At 46.8% G+C, this 20,579-nt stretch overlaps 1 protein-coding gene across 5 annotated transcripts in view; it reads left to right on the top strand.

The window, feature by feature from the left end:
- smg1 (SMG1 nonsense mediated mRNA decay associated PI3K related kinase) overlaps positions 1-19,881 on the top strand; it is a 60,500-nt gene extending 40,619 nt beyond the window's left edge. For 3 of the 5 annotated variants that reach the window (XM_086288099.1, XM_086288098.1, XM_086288102.1), the window contains 27 exons: positions 132-286; positions 1,337-1,559; positions 3,065-3,311; positions 4,937-5,172; positions 5,280-5,525; positions 5,645-5,783; positions 6,142-6,251; positions 6,875-7,093; positions 7,488-7,681; positions 8,669-8,841; positions 9,697-9,976; positions 10,342-10,614; positions 11,633-11,867; positions 11,968-12,179; positions 12,278-12,434; positions 13,050-13,239; positions 13,553-13,833; positions 14,418-14,627; positions 14,873-15,010; positions 15,773-15,925; positions 16,011-16,190; positions 16,785-17,012; positions 17,202-17,413; positions 17,522-17,622; positions 17,763-17,936; positions 18,228-18,334; positions 18,676-19,881. In XM_086288099.1, coding sequence (XP_086144225.1) covers positions 132-286; positions 1,337-1,559; positions 3,065-3,311; positions 4,937-5,172; positions 5,280-5,525; positions 5,645-5,783; positions 6,142-6,251; positions 6,875-7,093; positions 7,488-7,681; positions 8,669-8,841; positions 9,697-9,976; positions 10,342-10,614; positions 11,633-11,867; positions 11,968-12,179; positions 12,278-12,434; positions 13,050-13,239; positions 13,553-13,833; positions 14,418-14,627; positions 14,873-15,010; positions 15,773-15,925; positions 16,011-16,190; positions 16,785-17,012; positions 17,202-17,413; positions 17,522-17,622; positions 17,763-17,936; positions 18,228-18,334; positions 18,676-18,753 — 5,151 coding nt within the window. In that variant the 3' untranslated portion in view covers positions 18,754-19,881. The remainder of the gene's footprint in view (positions 1-131; positions 287-1,336; positions 1,560-3,064; positions 3,312-4,936; positions 5,173-5,279; positions 5,526-5,644; positions 5,784-6,141; positions 6,252-6,874; positions 7,094-7,487; positions 7,682-8,668; positions 8,842-9,696; positions 9,977-10,341; positions 10,615-11,632; positions 11,868-11,967; positions 12,180-12,277; positions 12,435-13,049; positions 13,240-13,552; positions 13,834-14,417; positions 14,628-14,872; positions 15,011-15,772; positions 15,926-16,010; positions 16,191-16,784; positions 17,013-17,201; positions 17,414-17,521; positions 17,623-17,762; positions 17,937-18,227; positions 18,335-18,675) is intronic. The other 2 variants (XM_086288101.1, XM_086288100.1) reach the window with 1 other exon arrangement.
- Positions 19,882-20,579: the final 698 nt, after the last annotated feature.

Genomic DNA, 20,579 nt, shown 5'->3' with positions numbered 1-20,579 from the left:
GAAGGCTGACCGCGGTTACACGTTTTGTATGGGGGGGGGGCTATACTGTTTCTACTTGAATCAACTACAGCTAAAGTTCAGTTAAAAGAAATGTGATTTTCTCAAATGATTGACTTGTGTGTGCCGACCAGGTCCAGCAGCTGGTGGGTGAGCTGCGCAGAGTCACGTTGCTGTGGGATGAACTGTGGCTAGGTGTGTTACAACAGCAGCACATGCACGTCCTACGCAAGATCCAGCAGCTGGAGGATGAGGTCAAGAGAGTGCAGAACAATAACACACTGCGCAGGTGAGACTTGCTTTGACCTTAGCCTCAGGATAGGGTCTGCTTTTTTCTGTGTACATCGTTGTTTGAAAAAACATCTCAAATCAAAGCTAACCGCTGCTGGCCCACAGTTCATTTGGTGCCATGGAGCCAACAATAAGCAAAGGTCTCACTATGGAAAGTGCTTTCTTGAGTGACCAGAAATAGACCCACTAATACCAAATGGCTGTGGCTCAGGAGGGTTTTCTACCAGTTGGAAGGTTGGTGCCCAGTCTGTCCACCTCAGTGTCAGTGTGTGCTTGTAGTAAAAAGCACTTTGAATGTTCAGAGTAGAACAATGCTGCTACCATACACCACTTAGACGTCCTTCCTAACTCCTCGTGACCCAAAACAGATTCTGGAACCTTCTGACTTTCATCTGTTTTAGGAAGCATTTCAGGTCCAAAACACGATCTTTCAGACCTTGGTTGATATCACACAGATGGTACGCTCCTAGAATTCCTCAGCACCTTGAATTAAGAATGGTGATGTAACACACCAGTGCACAACTAGTCCGCTCATCCCGCATCGGTTTGTAGATGTGCACTAGTCGTTACTGGACCTTGCAGGTTATGGTTGCACTGGTTAGTTGTAAGCTGTACTTTCTTTACGTTTCTCTCGTATTTCCCTAACTGAGTCATCCACGTCAAAGGTAAGAACATCTGAACTCCACCCTCTTGTGCTAAAACTCTGGACTCCATTGACAGTCCATGTCCTGTAGTTGCTTCAATGCTCCCGGTCTCATCTGTTGTGGAACCTGTAGAACCTTAATCATTTGTTACTGGTGGTTTAAAAGTTCAGCGATGACATGATGAAAACCAGCCTGTGGAAAAGCTATTACCCCTCAGCTGTAAAAGGCTGATTTGGGGTACTGTCGTCACCCCGCTGGGCGAGCAGCGTGGGAGGTCTCAGGAGGCTGAGGGCTGGTGCTGGCAGTCACCAGTCAGTTGCTGATCTGTATTTTTCTGTGTTCAATGAAAAGTAAAGTTCTTACTAGGCTTGTCTGATCTCCCAATACCATTTGTTGATCTGCAGGGATGAAAAGATCGCCATAATGCGTGAAAAGCACTCTGCTCTGATGCGTCCCGTGGTTTTTGCCCTGGATCATGTGTGCAGCATCACAGCAGCTCCGGCAGAGACGCCGCATGAATCCTGGTTTCAGCAGACCTACGGTGATGCCATCACGTCTGCCCTGGAGCGTCTAAGAAACCCCGTAAACCCGGCTAATCCAGCCAGTAGCTGGCTTCCCTTCAAACAGGTATGATGTGCTTTGTGTTAGTGATGACCATGGTTTTATTTTCAAATTATTCAAGTTCTGTAAGCTGCAGGGATAGCAATGGGAGCAGAAACTGATGAACAGCGTGTGACAACAGGTTCACTGAACAGGCGACAACAAGACGACCCTTAAAAATGCAGTGGTGGTGGTTGCTTACCTCATCCTGCTCACTGACTTTAGCTCGGTTTTGTGTTGTTAGTGTCACTGCTGATAGTGACGTGTCGTCCCACCTGCTGCACGTTCGGGCCAGCATGTCATCGTAAGAAGGCTTTGCTTTGTCTCCCAGCCAAGTCTCAGGACTGTGGAAGCCAAGAGATGGACTGTTAAACCAGGAAACTCAAACAGGCCAATAAAAAGGTTTTAACCCAGGGCCTGGTATTTGCTCCATTGTTAGAGGGGGGCTGAGAGTAGTACTGCCAGAGCCCTGCAGCATGACATACCAACCAGTGGGCTACAGGTACCGTTTCTGATCAGGTGGAATGGCCTCACATCCTTCAGTGGAATCTGTTCACAGCAGAAACATCAGAACTTGCGACCCCACCACAGGTGCAGTGTTCCCTTCATGGACGGGAGCACCTGTGATAGAGTGGTAACAGCGTATGCTGCTTGCAGCTTAGTGAAATCATTTCCTCATTGCCTTTGGGGCGATCGTGGCTCAAGAGTTGGGAGTTCGCCTTGTAATCGGAAGGTTGCCGGTTCGAGCCCCGGCTCGGACAGTCTCGGTCATTGTGTCCTTGGGCAAGGCACTTCACCCGTTGCCTACTGGTGGTGGTCAGAGGGGCCGGTGGCGCCAGTGTCCGGCAGCCTCGCTTCAGTCAGTCTGCCCAGGGCAGCTGTGGCTACAATGTAGCTCCATCACCAGTGTGTGAATGTGTGTGTGAATGGGTGGATGACTGGGTGTGTAAAGCGCTTTGGGGTCCTTAGGGACTATTAAAAGCGCTATATAAATACAGGCCATTTACCATTTGTCAACCTGGTGCTGGTGCAGAGGGCCCTGGTCTCCTCCTGGTCCAGGACTGTGTGCAGCTCACATGGCCATTGTGTCTGTGACGTTCCTGGAAGATGAAGGCGTTGATGTTCCCCAGGTCTGAGTCCAACTGAGAACCTCTGGGCCATCGGTGCGTCTGACTCTGCCAAAAACTCTGCCCCCGAGCTCGCTGATGTCCTGGTTCAGGTCTGGAAGGAGAGCCCACTCAGTCTGCACATTCAGTTTTCACTTTCAACTACGTGTGATTTCAAATCCAGCTCTCAAACGGTTGATGATCCACCGAGTGTCATTTTGTCCTTAGCAAACTGTGTATTTGTGTGCAGTGTGTGTTAAATATACACAGGAATTGTTTCCCCAGCACCTGTGAAGATGTACCTGTGTATGTATTCTGTTATGTTGAGATGCATCACTTCCACAGATGTAGGATCCTTGATATTTCCATAGTTTTATATTGTGTAGCTGTTCCAAACCTGACTGATGTGCTGTCTGTGTTGGACAGATCATGATGAGCCTGCAACAGCGTGCTCAGAAGAGAACCAGCTATCTGCTGCATCTGGACGAGATTAGTCCCCGCCTGGTTTCCATGACTACAACAGAGATTGCTCTACCTGGCGAGGCATCGGCATTAGATGCAGTGACCATACAGAGTGTAGGGAACACCATCACCATACTGCCAACCAAGACCAAGCCAAAGAAACTGTTCTTCCTGGGCTCAGATGGACACAACTACCCGTACCTCTTTAAAGGTGGGGAAACTCGGTCGCAGCAGCAGTCGTAGATGGAAACAGTCTCCTAAAGCTGCAGGGAACAGGAAACGTAAAAACTGCATTAGCATTCAGTTGGTAATATTGACAGTTGTGTTCTGTGAACAACTGAAGCCTGGCTATTAGATTAGATTAGATTAGATAGAACTTTATTAATCCCTCGGGTGGGTTCCTCTGGGAAATTCGATTTCCAAAAAAGCACAGCAACGACAGAAGTTACAGAGTTACAGAATTATTTATATATATATATATATATATATATATATACATACATACATACAGAGACAATATAAATAAAATATACGAAGGGGATAAATAGGAATAAAAATACAAGTGAATTGCACATTTCAAGTATTGAGTCTATTGCACCGTTGACTATTTACAAAAGTATTGCACAAAAGATATTGTACAGTGAGGTGAAGAGGCACTACAGCTTAGTTGTTCTCATTTTTGTTGATTTTCAGTGGGCAGAGGAGTGCTTTGAAACAGATAAAGTAATGTTAGTAAAGTCATTAGAACATGAAGTATGAGAGAGGCACATCGACCCGTTGAGTCTGTAGTTTCTGAGAACATCTTCTGTGTTTGACGCAGTTTGAATGCAAGCTGTGTGACTAAACAGGACAAATGAATATTCCCCAGCTGGCTGCTGGAGGTGGGGCCAGTTGTAAGGTGAAGCTGGTCATAAAGATGGTGGTACTCCACAAAACGTGGCAGTTGCCATGGTCACCCACAATTTGCATGGAAGACTTTTATCTGCAACGTTATAGCGAAATAGTGACGATGGTATTCCAACCAAAAAGTGTTTCCTGTAGCAGTGAGGCGCAGCTTTTACTTTGAAGGCGAAGGTTCTGTTTCCAGTTTTTATTGTACTTTGTTTTGCTAACAGTCGATAGTTAGCAAATAAGTCGTAACTGTGGCAGCCACAAGGTTTTTGGTGTAGCTAATTTTAACTAGTGACAACCAGCAGCAACAAGTGCTAACCAAAGGTTGGGTAATGCAGCCTTTGATTTATATATTTGCCAGTTGGTCCCCACGCCTGCGTGACAGATGCCTAATTTTATTTTTAACAAATGGGGTCCAAGCACTTTGAGACAGGGTCCTCCCAAGAGCACCTTTGACACTTGGCATTATAGTGATTGTTATTATAAAAAGGTCTGTAAGAAATCCAATTCTTTTTATTTTCATATATATTTTGTTTGTTTCATCATTCGACCCGCTGACCCGATGTTAGGCTCTCTAGTTGCTCGTTTCCTGCGTCACATTCAACGTACATCATCTGTGTGTAAACTCGGGGTCGCCCAGATTTGTATCCACGATTGAGTTTTTTCGAGTCAGCACGTACATGTGAAATACAGAACGTGAGAAAGAAACGCAGACCTGACAGAAGCTGGGGGTGAGTTGAGAGTAGCACAAACGTTTTCTGTGGGTGTTCATACTAAATCGTTTGTACAGTGTCATTTTACCAAGACAGAGTCGTCATTAAAAAGCTTTTATGTGAACCGCCAATGATCCCTCTGAGCTCGTGAGCTGTGTGTTGTGCGTAGAAAGCAAAGGGAAAAATGTCAAAGTTTCCTTTGTGATGAAATAGTGACTGAAGTTTCTCTCAGGTCTGGAGGATTTGCATTTGGATGAGCGCATCATGCAGTTCTTGTCAATTGTCAACACCATGTTCACCAAGATCAATCAGCAGGAGCAACCACACTTCCATGCCCGACACTATTCTGTCACGCCGCTTGGAACTCGTTCAGGGCTGATCCAGTGGGTGGACGGTGCCACGCCCCTCTTTGGCCTCTACAAACGCTGGCAGCAGAGGGAGGCTGTGCAGCAGGCTCAGAAGGTAGAGGTTTGTCTGCACTGTAACACACGGCTTTAACACTGGTCAGGCGGCGAGCGCTTTCTGGTTTCGGGCCCGTATTACTGGTTAGTGACGTGACTTTGTTTTCTGAGCAGGCCCAGGACTCCTTCCCACAGCAGCCTATACCTCCAGTGCCCCGCCCCAGTGAACTGTACTACAGTCGCATCGGGCCGGCTCTAAAGGCAGTGGGGCTGAGTGTGGATGTGACACGGAGAGACTGGCCTCTCAGCGTTATGAAGGAGGTTCTGAAAGAGTTGATGGAAGCAACGCCGTCCAACCTTCTGTCCAAGGAGCTCTGGTGTTCTTGCACCACGCCGAGCGAGTGGTGGAGGGTCACTCAGGTGCGAGGAGATGCATTCAAAGCGTTTCTCACCTTCTTCCTTGTCTCCTGTTTCAGAAAAGGACAGATGCTCAGAAATGTAATCCAGATGTTTCTTTGTTTCCTTTTCTCTGTCTGCAGTCCTACGCCCGATCTACTGCTGTCATGTCAATGGTGGGATACATTATTGGCCTTGGCGACCGTCACCTTGACAACGTTTTGATTGACATGACCACTGGAGAGGTGGTGCACATTGACTACAACGTATGCTTTGAAAAAGGTGCGTTTAACTGTGTTGCTGCGATTCATTTTAAAGAGAATAGTTTAGAACCACATTTATTAAAAGGTAGAAAACTATTGTGCTGCATGTGATAGAAGCAAAGGGACAGAGGTGAACACCACTCACACAGTGCTCACCACAGCTAGTCAGCCTGTTCTGTGCAGATATAATAAAGCTCTTTTCCTCCCCCATAATATGATCAGACTCAAAGCTCTTTATCACACACTGAGATGTTGGAGGAAACCCAGCTGAGGGGTTATTTTTGGCTGCTAGCGTGGAACAGTATCGATTTTCCATGTAGTGGGTGACCTGCTCGTTTTCCTGGGTGCACAGTATCAAAGTGTGTGTGTGTTGCCAGGGAAAAGCCTGCGAGTGCCAGAGAAGGTCCCATTCAGGATGACCCACAACATCGAGATGGCTCTGGGAGTCACTGGGGTGGAGGGCATCTTCAGGCTGTCCTGTGAACAGGTTACTCTCACATCACACTGCATATAAAACCATTTGTACAGGCGTTAACTCAACCCATCTGTGAAAGGGTATCTAAAACACACCCGTCTATGTTATCATCAGTAGCATTTCTCACACACCTTGTAACAGATTGGACTAATTTCACGTAGCATAGTCGCAGTGTGCCCCGTGGCAGGTACACCATACCACCGCCCACCTCTGCTGTTAGAATGAGGATCTTCATCTCTTGCTGCTGATGAAGCGAGAGCCAAGTTCAAAGTGTTCAATATGTTGGAGCTTATAAAATGAACACATGAGCCTGAGATGATTGTTTCCCTGAGGGTCACGATTGGAAAGTATTCCCACTGGGCTGTAATTGATAAATATTGAGACGAGTGGCTTTTTTTGCACAGTTTAGAATAATGAAGGTAAAATTAAGCAGTAGATGGAGTGACAGTTTGTTTTTACAGTTTGCTGCAGCTTACAGGCTGTTTGTTAGAGGGATGTAGCCAGTGCACGTTTTGTACCTCGGGATATTTCCCATGCACTGAAACATGGAGATGTTAGAGCTGTCGGCTATTGTGACAGGATGGAAGTCAAAATACACGTGGGGGGAAAAAATCAAGTGGGATGTGTGTTTCTAGGTGGTTCAGATAATGCGACGAGGCAGAGAGACCTTACTGACCCTGCTGGAGGCCTTCGTGTACGACCCTCTGGTGGACTGGACCTCGGGGGGAGAGGTAGGATTTGCGGGTGCAGTGTACGGAGGGGGAGGCCAACAGGCTGACAGCAAAAAGAGCAAGCGGGACATGGAGAGAGACATCACGCGCTCTCTCTTCTCCTCCAGGGTGGCTGAGATCAAGGTGAGTTCACAGATGTCAAATAATCATACAGCACCTTATCAGCAAATCCAGTCGGTTCTGTGGTGGTGTCTCAGGTTGCCATGGTTGCAGCCGTTTCTTTAATTGCAGTTGTCAATGTTGCTTCACTTTGTCTGGCAGTGAGAACAATAAATAGGGGAGAAAGTTAAATAAGGACTGCGTTACAGTGTAAAGAAGGAGAATTTTAGTGGCTTTTATCTGTCATTCCAGGTTAATCCACCGCTGACACTACAGTTATTGCTCTTACAGCTCACATTGTCTAAATAGGCAGGAGTAGGGTTGGCTTTGTTTTTAACAACCCTGCAGGCTGTAGAATGAATCCTTTCCTGCATTTCATATTTTTAATGTGTTATTGTTCTGTGTGGGCCTCGTGCAGGTGAACTGGTTTAAGAATCGTGACGAAATGCTAGCGGTCCTACCACAAGTAGAAGAAGCCGTAGAAGAGTACTTGGTCCTGCAGGAGCTTCTCTGCCAAGGAGAGAAACGCCAAGCTAAACTACAAGAGGAGAGCGCCTTCTTAGAGGGGGCAGAGAACCACCCTGACCACGACATCTTCACCCTGGAGCAAAGGTCAGACACAGCACACTGTTCATGTTCTTTCAAATGCATGCCTTTAAGGATATACATTTGAAAGACTGAAAGGTGCGTCCGGTGGATTCATTGAAGTTTGTAACATGTTTGGATATTTGATCGTCTTTTAAACAGTCACTACAGACAACAAAATAAGGAAATGTGGCTTTTAAATTATTCATTGATAGATAAAGTTAGGTGATGCTGTTGCTTGGAAACATTGTGGTCACACTTATAGCATAAGATAAGCTTTATTACCCCTGAAGGAAGGAAACGAATGTGTTACAGCAACCAGAACATGAAGAACAATGTAACTCTGTAAAATAAATACATGGTTCAGATCGCACGCTCATTTGCAGCAGTGCCGACACACAGACTCGAGTTAAGTATTCAACAGTTACCACACATGTTAATGAGACCACTCTTAGGGGTGTTCTCCTGGTGCAGGCGGGACGGTTGTATCAGGAAGCAGATCTGTAACAGACGAGCTCGGTGAACACAAATCAGCTGAATGTTTGGAGGCGGAGCCCAAAGGAGGACGGGGTCGTAAAGCGATTGGTCGCTTTGAATAGATGATCATAGTTATATAAACAGTCATACTGTGGCAACAACAGAAAAACTATTTGAAACTTTGTTTACAATTTGAAAGTGTGCAGAGTGAACTATCAGCAGTTTGCTGTGTAGCAGTGGAGATGCTGACAGCTGGATTATTTACTGCTGAGCCTCTGCACTGCTCCGACCATTCAAACTCAGCTGATCCGTGCGAGCAGGGTTTCAGTCCGAGAAACGGAGAGCTGGTGGCGAGAATGTGAAACTGCAGCCGCGTGTGCGATGGCTTCTTTGTGCGCACGCCTGCCGAGTGCTACGTGCAGGAAATTTAATAGCACCGCTGGAATAGATGAGATCAGGACGATAACAGAAATACTGTATCCACAAACATCATCGCCTCATTCTGAACTCTTACTCACCCAGCCCTCCTACTCACAGGTACTCTGAACATACCCAGCTGCAGTCACGACAGCGGACCGTGCAGGAGGCCATTCAGGGCAAACTGACTGAACTGGACCAGTGGATCTCCCAGTACCAGGCAGCATTCTCCAGCCTGGAGGCCACACAGCTCGCCAGCCTGCTGCAGGACATCAGCAGTCCTATCGATCTTGGTCAGTGTCTGTGTAAAATACTCTCCTCAGGTTTCTGAATATTGTGTATTTCAACATATTTCTGGGTGTTGCTTTGGTATATTTTACTTAAAAATATATAAAATGAAAATAGGATGATTTGACATTTAGTTCAATAACTGCACAGCTCTTGAGTTGCTCCTGACCTGATTGGAGGGAGCCCGTTTTAATATGTAGTCAGCAGCCAATAAGCTTGCATATGACACAGGAAGTCTGCGTGCACCTGGGGCTCCACCTGTGCGTCCCACTTCTTGGTTTGGACTCCCTCACCCAGTGGAAACAGACACAGGTTGTCTGAATACGAGCTCAATCGTCCAGGTCAGGAAATCCCAGGAACGTGATTGTTTGCCTTCATGTAGCGTTTTCAGTGGGAGGGACATGTTCATACGACTCTTTTCAGGATTATTGAAGGTCTTGGAAGAGTATTGTCTGTACAGTAAAGTGTGAGTTCTGCCTTTTGTCCTGCTGTTAGTGTTTCTGTAAATAGAACAAAGGAGGGAACGAGAACATTGTGCTGTGGAAGTGGAACTACAGCCACTGGTTGAGTGTCATGGCCCTTTATCCAATTATTGATTCTCCAAACTCACATTTCAGGTTCACTCTGTCGGACGCTGTTTCTGTCTCTAGTGATGTCATCGTGAACATTTACTGTTCTTGAAGAGCTGGATGGTTAACTGTGTGCCCGCCTGTCAGGGTCAATGTTAATTATTTATGTGATATTGATGATTTATCCCTGCTTAACACTACGATTAAACAACACTGCTTGTGGTTCAGTTTTCAGTAAAAATGCATTGATTGTACTGAGCTGTGCTTTCTTGTTCTTGGCTGTCCCATCAGGCCCTCCCAGCTATGTGCCAGCCACAGCCTTCCTGCAAAATGCAGGTCAGGCCCACCTAATCAGCCAATGTGAGAGCCTGGAGGCGGAGGTGAGCACCTTGCTGCAGCAGCGCCGTGGAGCCCTCCGCAGCTCCCTGGAGCAGCTTCACAGCTATGCCACAGTGGCTTTGCTGTACCCACGGGCTACCCTAGTATTCCACAGGGCCCATCAGTGGAAGGCCTGGTTGGAAGAGCTGCTGAGAGACATGACAGCAGATCACTGTCAGCACATCTACAGACAGTAAGGAGCCACGCATTGTCTTTTCTCATTTTCATTGGTTAACCCTAGGACTGCATGTGTCGCTTAGCTGGTACCAGCCTTACTGGTGACCAGTCCTCGCAGAGTCCCTAAAATGTTTTTGGTGAAGAAGCACCCCTGAGACCCACCGTCAGGTCCAAGTTACACACCTAAAAATGTCCCCTATGATAGTTCTCTTCAACTCGGCAAACATCCTGTGCGCCCCTTCACCTGAGTTACCTGCAGATACCTGCAGTTCATGAGACAGGACAGGTTGCAGCATCACCATGAATCACATCCAAGCTTATGTTCTGCTCCTCATGGTGTAACTCACGATACCAGCTAAATGTGTGTCTCTCTCTTTCCAGATATGAGTTGCTGTTTGCTCCACAACCTTCTGCTGCCTCCTGCCAGTTTCTTTCCAGTGTGGAATTGACTCTGCAGCACCAAGTGGCTGACACCAACGAGCGCGTGGTGCACCAAGCAGAGCGGCTGAAGGCTGAGGGCACCACAGTAGCAGCGTGTGAGGAGCAGCTGCAGGAGATTGAGCACTGCATCACAGTTTTCCTGCGGGAGAATGGAGAGCCAGGTTCTCTCAGCCTGGCTGCAATCATCACCTCTGCCCTCTGCACACTCTGCAGGTTTCATTCACATTTTCATTCTGTGTCTCACAGTTTTCAGTCCCTGTGACTGTCTGTGAGGGTTTAATTGTGTCCGTACTGTAGGTCAACAGACAGATGAATAAGAATCTGGTAGTATGAGGTCCAAAAACATGCTGATGTAAGTGAAGGCAGCCAAACGTAGGTGGGAAAAACTCAAACCTAACACCAGAGTTTCTGAGTCAGTAATCTGAAGAAATCCACTCAGCGGCACTAAAAACCCTGAAAGACCACTTAAAGCTCTGGTTAAGGTTCAAACTACTGGTTAGGACTGAAAAGATTTTAAAAAGTCTTTGTTTCTGGAAAAGAGATCTTTGGTAAGATAAAGCAGGAGGAAAGAAACGAGCCCTAATCTGAACCACATGGTGATGGTCACTCATGTTAGCGGTCCTCTTCTGTCTGAAGTCGGTCACCATCATTATTTACATTTTAAAGAAGGTGATTCCTGCACGAGCGCTCCACAAAATCATCCTGCTGCCTGTTGTTGCATTGGCACAGAGCTTTAAAGGTTGTATCCCGAAGCAATCTGCTAGCCTGTTGGCCTTGTCACAGGCTGCTCTACAGACTGGAAGCAGGCCTCCTCATCCAGCTCTCGGCGATTTGTCTTTGCTGTCAGCACGACTGAGTCCTGGTCAGATCATGTAGGACTCTGTTTTCTTTAGTCAGACTTGGCCAACTCACCTGTGATAATAACCATGGAAGCTAGCAGGCGTGCTACTGTTACTGATCTCACACATTAGAGTGGGCAGAAGGTCACATGGCGAGAAGTGCTCTGTGCATAACGTGAAGTGTCTATTCAGCAGCATGCAGTCATGTGAAAAAGACAGTGCACCATTTTTACTTATGGGGCTTTAATGGGACGTAATAAAAAACGATGTGGTCCTCGGCAGCGTTGGAAATGAGATCAGTCCAACCTCGGTGTGGTTGGGTTTGAGTGGGTGGATAAAAGCTGCAGTGGACACAGTGAACCCACTTTTGTCTTGTGTTTGATTGACCGTAGACGCAACCTGGTGATGGAGGGTGCAGCAACCAGCGCTGGGGAGCAGCTCGTGGACCTGACGTCTCGGGATGGGGCGTGGTTTTTGGAGGAGCTATGCAGTATGATTGGAAACATCAATGGGCTTGTAACACTGCTGCAACGCTGCCCGCTTTTAACTCATGACCTGGAGCTCCCTCCACCTTCAGCTACCACCCAGGTTGTTTACCTGGCCAGTGCTGTGTATACCTGCTTACAGGTAGGTCCACCTGCAAACTATGAAGCCGCGCAGGAACAGGCTGAGGCCGTGTAAAGTCTTTTTGCTGACATTGCTCTGGCCTGTCATCTTTTTATTGCAGGAGCTGAACACCAATTTCCGTCAGATCATCTTTCCAGAGGCTCTGCGATGTATGATCAAAGGAGAGCCGACTCTGGAGTCCATGTTGGCAGAACTGGAGCAGCTGGTAGATCAGAGCTCTGATGGTCTTGGCCTGCAAGGTTTGGCCGATAGTTTGCAAACCGGCACAGGCCTGGACCACAACGGCCGTAACCACTGCCTCCACATCACCAGGTGGAGTTCCTGTCGTGCATTTTTAGCGGACACAGTGCTGTTTAACTTGCTGCTAACCTGCATGCTTAAAGTTTGTTTTGTGTGTGTCTGTTTGTCAGAATGCTGCGTGTGCAGTACTCTGAACTGATCCAGCCTCATAGCATGGATGGACAGGGCCAGGACACACCAAAGATGTCTGCAGGTCAAATGTTGTTGGTTGCCTTTGATGGCATGTTCACTCAGCTGGAGACGGCCTTTGGGCAGCTGACTGAAAAGGTAGAGCTTACATTTCTGCACATTCAGTGAATGCATGTTACGACCCGGCTCCAAAGCTGCGACATAAACATGGAGACTGATACCAGAACTTCACAGAGAAGAGCTTTTATTTTAAATCGCATAACAAGTTGGCCAAAATAACTGGTACCACTAAGACAAACAGTAGTGAGCCTTTATGAAAGCCCGCCTCAGGTTTATCCACACCTGGTCAATTAGCAACAGCTGTACACTCTTGCACTGCCACTGCAGAGAGATTAGGGGCTGCAGAGGGCAGAACAATGCAGTGAAAGACCTAGAATGACATCAGAAATCCTCGTCACGTCTGTAACGGGATATTTTTATGACTCACGGTGCATTTTATAGCTTGTTTATTTTAAATATTGAGTTCAATTCTGTACCATAATTGGCCGCCAGGTTCCATGTTATTCTCAACACAGGCATGGTTGTGTACCAGCACAGCAAACAACAATGCACTTTGTATCCTGACAGCAGGTGGAAACACAGTGCAGGATAAGCTTGATCCAGTCCTAACCTGCTCTTCAGGAACTAGTCTGTGTTTCTTACACCGTTGTTTCCTGGAGCGACTAATATTACTTTGCTCTGCATTATCCTTAGCTGAGTTCTTTAGAGGTGCCGCCCCTGTGGAGAAAGGTGGATGTTCTGAGGGAGGCCCGAGCCACACAGCTCCACTTCTTTGATAGCCTGAATCAGCGTCAGCTGATGGAGGAAGTGTTCTTCATCAAGAGACTGCAGACCATCAGGGATTTCTTCAGGCTGTGTTCCTCGTTTGCTCAGACTCTTTCTGGTAAGAGCTCTTCACGGCCACACAGACTGAGGATGAACTTATCATGTTGTTGCACTTTATTAAAAGCACCCACTTGATGCCATGGACACTATAGAGAGGGCTGAGCATTGTTAAAATATTGGTTTAGCCATAATCTACAGCCTTCTTCCACTATGAAGTGTTTCTGGATGTTTGCACTTTGACAAAGTCAGACTGCTCAGTGTTTCGCATAGAAAGAGAGAACATAGCTTTCCGAGGTAGTTGTGAGCTCTGTGGTTTAAATAACCAGATATTCTTGCGGCATGTCTGATGACTGTGGGACAAATCTTTGCAGGTACCTGCGCCCCAGCTGAGGAGCTGTTACCTACAAATGGACCTGTTGGTTTGGGGAAGTCCCTGTACGGCCGGCCCGGCAGCACTGGGTCGGGTGCAGCAGTGGTCAGTGAGGAACAGATGATTCGTCCCATCAAGGCCTTCACTGCTGAGTTTGTCCGGCAGATGCTTATGGGTATGCCCAGCCAAGCCCTCAGTCTGGCCCTCTGCAGCACCCTCTCTGCCCTCGGTGTGGACATTGTCGCTCAGGTGGAAGCAAAAGACTTTGGTGCAGAGAGCAAGGTATGATCTGTGTGGAATTATGTGGTGTTCAGTATCTTTGTTCTCTCAACGTTCTTTTCAACCTTCTTCATGTTCTCCATGTCAACGTTAAAAAAGAGTGTTCATTATTGAATTTTAACTATCTTAAAGGAGTCTTTAGAAATGCTGATCACCTGTTGGCTGCGTTCTAGTTCAGGTTGGTTGATCTGTTGATCGTTGCTGCCCATCAGGTAGTCCTTACTCAGCCTGTTTAAAAACAAGTATCGCTCTCTCAGCTGCAGAGTAATCAGTGGGTTTGAGTTGATAACCTGTTCTTTCAAAGCCTCCCCCTGACTGTCGGACAGTCATCGCCCTTTCTGGATCTCATACTCATGTGTCACCTGTTCCAAATATTTTTCATGTTGCAACCTTCTTCCACAATGGATCCTTCATTTTTCACCAGATTCTACTCACCGTGGAAAAACCTTATTTACAAAAAACGCTGTGTGTGTGAAATGTTGAATGTTTTAGTGTAAATGCAGAGTGGATACACATTTATTGTTCCAGTTTTCAAAGACTGTAAAGAATACCGTAAAGTAACCTTTGCTATGTGTGTTCCTCCAAAGGTTTCTCTGGACGAGCTCTGTAAGAAGGCAGTGGAGCAGGGGCTGACGTCAGGTCGAGTCTCCCAGCTGCTGTTGAACAGAGCCACAGTGCTGGTGTCGTCCTATGACACAGCATGGAAAAAAGTTGACCTGCTGAGGAGGCTGGATAGCAACCTGGAAGCTGCCAGGGCCAGCCTGCAGAGGAGCCAGCTGCACATCGCTATGTTCCAGGTACATGCACCAGTAGTGCTGCTTTTGGAGTTGTGATCACTTTTCACATCACAAAAAATACTTCCAGTCGCCTGCGGTGTAAGCTGAAGATCAGTGAAGCTAACACAAAGTGCTGCAAAGAACGGGGCGAGTTCTGGTCAGCTGTATTAGAATCATGATGATGTCTGGATCATCTCTGACGTAACTTCATGTCATTTGGTGATTGTCCAAATATACCACTGTTTTTATTGGTGCGTTTCTTTCAGTGGCAGCACGAGGATGTTCTGGGTCCCAGCAATCAGCCTTTAAGTGTCAGCATTCCTCCTCGTTCTGTGATCCTCAGCAACATGAAGAAGAAGCTGTATAAGCTGAGTCAGGATGAAGCAGCCATCGTTGCCATTCAGGTGAGTTTGTCTTCATTCCCAGATCAAAACCATAATAGTTTCTGGCCACTTTAGGAGAATGACATTTTTAAACATACTTTAGTGTGTTTAACATAGGAACTTCTACAGGAAACTCTCATAGTAAAGTTAAACTGCAGCAGCTCAGAAACATTACCTGAAAGGCATGTCAGTGAAATTCAGGAAAAGCCTGCTGGGTTGCCAGGCGAACCAAAAGTCCTTCAAGCTAACTTAAGGTTATGTATGTAACCCAGGTTCTCTGAGTATCAGATGTGAGTGTCTCACTGTGGGGACGCCCCTCATCAGAAGCTGCTGTTACACCAGCCCCTGCAGGCTGGCTAAGTGACGCCAGTGTCAGGAGGGGCCTCCCTGTGTATAGCGTCAGGTGTCATTCAGAACGCAGGAGGGGGGTCTGGTGAGACGCTCACTTATGCTACTTTAACAAAAAGGAAAGTTTGAAGCCTGATTTTAACCAAGCGACGCCCCCTTTGTTGTAGCGTTCATGTCGCATTGCTATGACGACAAGCATGCACACTGTGTTGTAATGGGAAACCAGTCTATGTATCCCACATGCACCCGCCCTCTCTTCCTCCTTTACCATGGAAACGATCCTGTGATCATGTGCATCCACCTCAGTATGTGCAAAGTATTCCTCTCAGAGCTTCATTATGACTTTGTAATAATATTTCCGCTTATCGTTATCAGGGTTGTGAGTTGTATGAAACATTTTTCCTGTCCTGTGATTCACGTTGGTGGTGTCTTCAGGAGAAGCTAGCGTCGCTGGAGGCTAGCATCGAGCAGCGTTTAAAGTGGGCCGGTGGAGCCAACCCAGCACTGGCGCCTGTCCTGCAGGACTTTGAGATGACCATCAGAGAGAGACGCGCCATGGTGGCCAGAGACAACCAGCGCACCAGCCAGGTACAGCCGCTGCTGTGTTCGCCTCCTGCTGTCACTGATCACCACATTTGGACAAAATGCCAATTTTGCCACTCTTCCTTTCCAGGTCACATTCCTGTGCTCCACGATCCTCAACTTTGAAGGCCTTCGGACCCGATCCCCCGAGGCTCTCAGCATGGACGCAGCCCTGTTTGAACTGCTGAAGCGCTGCCAGCAGACGTGTTCGTACGCTGCCCAGTTTAGCAGCACGGTGTCTGCACTGGAACTCCAGCTCCTGCACAGACTGGTTGGTTTGACCTTTGACCTACATTTCTGTCAAGTTTTTCTGGTGCAGCCTTGTTTTTGTACCACATGCACTGATAACATTTTAAATAATTAGTCCTTCATCTTTAATAACATTCATTTCCACATGTAGGATATGAAACCTAGTTCCAGCCGGCCCTTAGCGAGTCTGTCAGGCTGTGATACATTTAAAAACACCGAGTTCAGGAAGTTATTAAAACTTTTTTATTAAAACTCTCAGCATGCAGTCAGACAACCAGCTGAGTTAATAAACAAACATTTCCTGAGGTCAGAGCGAGGGTCAGTTTTCTCCTGTCGGTGTCTGGACAACCAGACTTTACAGGTGCTAGCGGAACATTAACCACTCCAAACCCACTTTTGACATGTAACGCTTGGAGTTCCTACTGAGACTAAATGTTTCTGTTTGCATTCACAGTTCATCTTCACAGTCTAACAGATGTTTGTATGAAACCTGTTCTTTGTGTTTCTCTATCAATGGCCACCATGTGCGTCCTTCTTTGCCCTCACCTTTTTGAGTGATCACCCAGTGAGTTTGGAGAAACTTGATAAGACGGCGATGTGCTTTCCATTGCTACAGAGTCCAGTGCTAGACCTGCCTATAGGCAGTGTGGAGTGGCTCAGCTGTGCCCAGAGGCAGCTGGAGGATGAGCTAAACATGGAGCAGAGGAATCAGGAGGAACGGGAGCAGCAGCTGGAAACCTGTGGAGAAACACTGCAGCTGCTGGTGGACTCGATCAAAACGATTCTCTCTAATCACAACCGCCATTTAGCTGACGTCAAGCACCTGCTGAGGGCCATGGCCAAGGTACACCTGAGGCACACACACACAGCTGATTTTAAAATCTGGGGTGTTTTCACCACTATTATGTGTTTGCCATTCGAATAAGTGTAGAAGATGAGCGAGCACAAAGGTTTAAAAATGGTCCACACGTGTGTTGCACGTTGCTGCATCCTGCTGTGAACCTGCAGTCGTCACTGTTCTTATGTCGTACAGGACGAGGAGGCAGCGCTGGCGGATGGTGAAGAGGTGACATACGAGGGCAGCGTGCGTCACTTCCTGTTGGAGTACAAAGCTTGGCAAGACAACATCCAGTTAGTGCTGTTCACTGTTGTCCAGGCCAGTGGACAGCACCTCAGCCAGGAGCAGCTCGAACTACTGGAAGAAATCCCCAGTACTCTGAAAGAGCTGCACTCACAGAGCCAGAGGTGCTTGGGTCACACACACACTAAGTGATCTTTTTCATTTTCACATAAAAATCGTATTAATTATTATTAATAATCGTTATTAATGCATGCATGCGTTTATTCCAACAGCGTCTATAACGGCCTGGTGGGCTTTGCCTCCCCACTGGTGACCGACAGAGACGCTGAGTGCTCCAGTCCTGTTTCTGCAGCACAGTCGAGCTTTGCAGCAGGTATAGCCTCCCGATGTTGTAGCATGCTACAAACCTTATGGTGGGGAAAATGGGTTTTCACTGGTGTCAGTGTGCGTCCTGTCAAGTGAACATGTGACACGTACACACACGTGTGTGTATTTGTTATGTTTTTCATTTAGCTGTCAGATGCAGTGGGGTGAAAACCCAGCCAGACTCGATGTCCCAGAATGCACGCAAGGCTCTCCCACGCAACCTGGGAACCCCGACCGATACCCCGCCCAGTACTCTAGTGAGCAGTAAAGGTCTCAACTCCAGCCCCAAGAGGGCTGTACGAGACCCCAAAACAGGACGAGGTACTCTTCCTTCACTCTCCTCACAATCTTTGGAAACTGGGGCTTTTGAAAAAGCAGCAGGTTTCACAAATATGTAATATGTATGCAGCTGTCTGAGGTCAGAAGAGCATTCGTTCCCTTTCTCAGAGTGAGGATTACAGTCTCAGTACTTGTGTTCAGCAGGAGTTGTAGGCTTGGTGCATACCTACCTTTAGCAAATGAAATTGTATCCCAGTGTCTACACAGGTTCCTGTGCAGAACAAACATTAACATTAGAGACTTCATCTCAACAAACACTTTGTTCGATTTCAGCGGTCCAAGAGAGGAACTCCTACGCGGTCAGCGTGTGGAAGAGAGTGAAAGCCAAACTGGAGGGCCGAGACATCGATCCCAACAGGAGGATGAGTGTCTCCGAGCAGGTAGCACATCATTTTGTAACCAAAATAGGGAGGCATGTCAAAGCAGCCTCGTGACAGGATGAAGAGGTTGTTTAAAAGAAACAAACAAAATGTGCTGACACAGTGTGAAGTCGATGTCTGCTGCTGTGAGAGTCGCATGGATTTATCAGATGTCTGAAGCCTTTGTAATGCAGCAGCATCAGCAGCAGTGGTCTGCATGAGTCTGAGCACAGCAAAGTCCAGTTTTAAACAAAGACTGGAATCGGATCGTCTGAGCAGATTCTAATCATTATGAAAGAGTCAGATATCGTAACAATAACGTTGTCTGTATTTAAAACTGACCACATCTGGTTTGGTTGCAGGTGGACTTTGTTATCAAGGAGGCTACCAACATGGATAACTTGGCCCAGCTGTATGAGGGCTGGACTGCATGGGTGTGAACGCTCTGCTGCTTCATGTCTGGTCCAGCGAAGGCTTGGAGATCCACCAGAGTCCAGCGGGACTTGGGTGTCAACACAGCAGTACCAGGCCATACTAGGGGAAGAATATGGGACGTGGATGCTTAGTCCACCCTCCCGCACCCCTGGGTACCCAAACTGGGGCAGCAACCTCGTAGCATTGCTGCAACCACACTCCCCCCAACAATGGGTGATTGGGCTAACACGGCACTTGGTGCGCCTGCTGACCGGCCTTCCTTTTTGGGGTCTGAGTGGGCATGGTGGCACCAGGAGAGGAAGGAGGGAAGGAAGGCAAAAGCCACCTCACCCTCAACTTGAAAATACCTTCCCTCTCTCACCTACATTGCTGACTGTCAAGTTGTACCTATAAACATCACTGCATCTTTTTGTGGCCGTCAGAGCCCAGCAGAGGGCGGGATGAAGCGAGAGGTGAGCTGTTTTCCTCCGGAGCACACAGCTGACACACTGGCTGGGACTTTACTGTGGCTCAAACTCAGTGGACGGTTAGATGGCTTACACGGCTACGCGTTTTTCTCTCAACTTTTGGCATTATCATCCTGAGCAGCCAGTGGGTAACACTGTGAGGGAGGACGGAGTGAAATGGGGGTTTAAAAAACTCTATTTCAATCCAGCTGCAAGCACGGTGGAAACGTAGTAATCAAACTTTGCTTTGGTTGTTAAAAAGAACAAACTTGACTCTGAAGTGCTGTTAGATTTCACCGAATAAAAGATGAAGTAGAATTGTTTTCTCAGGAGGTCTTTTCTGTTTTTTGTGGTTACAGCTGAAACACCCTGTCATGTTAGTTTCAGGTGGCTGTGAGTCAGCTGAAGGGAAAACCTCTGCTTGATTTTCTTCAGTGTGGATCTTTAATCTGTGTTGTGCTTTACTATCAGTAGGATTAGATTTCTGCCTTTTTCCAACTTGCCCGTCTCGAGCTGCTTGCATCATGTACTTACACCCCAAGCCGTAATGCTTGCTTTTTATGATTTTGGACCTTCTAGTTTTACATTTTTATTGGGAGAAATGTTGTTTTTGGTGATGGTGAAACATGTTAATTCTTAAAGCTTTTATTGGATTTTGTTGGATGCCAAATAAACGTGGAACAGAGAGGTGTGCTGTTTTCTGTGACACTTCTAACTGGGGCTGAACGATTAGACTGGTGCTAATGCTGCTGGAAATGACCATCCTCGCCCAGCTCAACTACGTAGGGATGCTAACTTACCTACGACACAGATAAGTCTTCAACCAGAGGGCTCGATTTTGTACAGTCAGGTCGGATCTGTTTGTTGCATCTGAATTTCTTCAGCTCTTCTGAAGCTCATCCAGGCGAGACAGTGATATTAGACGCCTTATGTCAAAACCAGTGATTTATGGCCCCCTGTCAAATGATAATGACTTAGTAAGTATTAAAGGAAGTAATAAAAGTTAATGGGAGTCCTCATTTTTATGAATATCATAAAATTCTGATATAACCCCCAAAATTGGATCATAAAAATATGGCAAGAATCAGATGTTTGAGACAGAAATTAAAATGATGGAATATTAAATCATAATGTCGTACTGTTGTCATTTTAAGACAAAGTTTACTTTTTTGTCAAAAAGTAAACTTTTTGAAAGGTTTTTATGGACCTGTGTGAGAAAATGTGTTAAACCACAGTAAAAAGGTTATTAGGATAAGATGCTCGTTATTGTCATGCAGTCACACATGGTGCAATAAGACAAGGAAATTGGAAACTGTCCCACGTCGGCACAACACAGTAACTTGAAGTGGACTTTTTTTAAGCACAAGAAAGGTACGAGTAAAAAA

Source organism: Aulonocara sp. 'chitande type north' Nkhata Bay, linkage group LG4 (genome assembly GCF_057382095.1).
Source record: "Aulonocara sp. 'chitande type north' Nkhata Bay isolate Kocher_YH1m ecotype deep benthic linkage group LG4, A_spYH_male_GT1.1, whole genome shotgun sequence".
Lineage (NCBI taxonomy): Eukaryota > Metazoa > Chordata > Actinopteri > Cichliformes > Cichlidae > Aulonocara > Aulonocara sp. 'chitande type north' Nkhata Bay.
The sequence above is the reverse complement of the archived record's forward strand: the minus strand, read 5'-3'. Positions and strand labels throughout refer to the sequence as shown.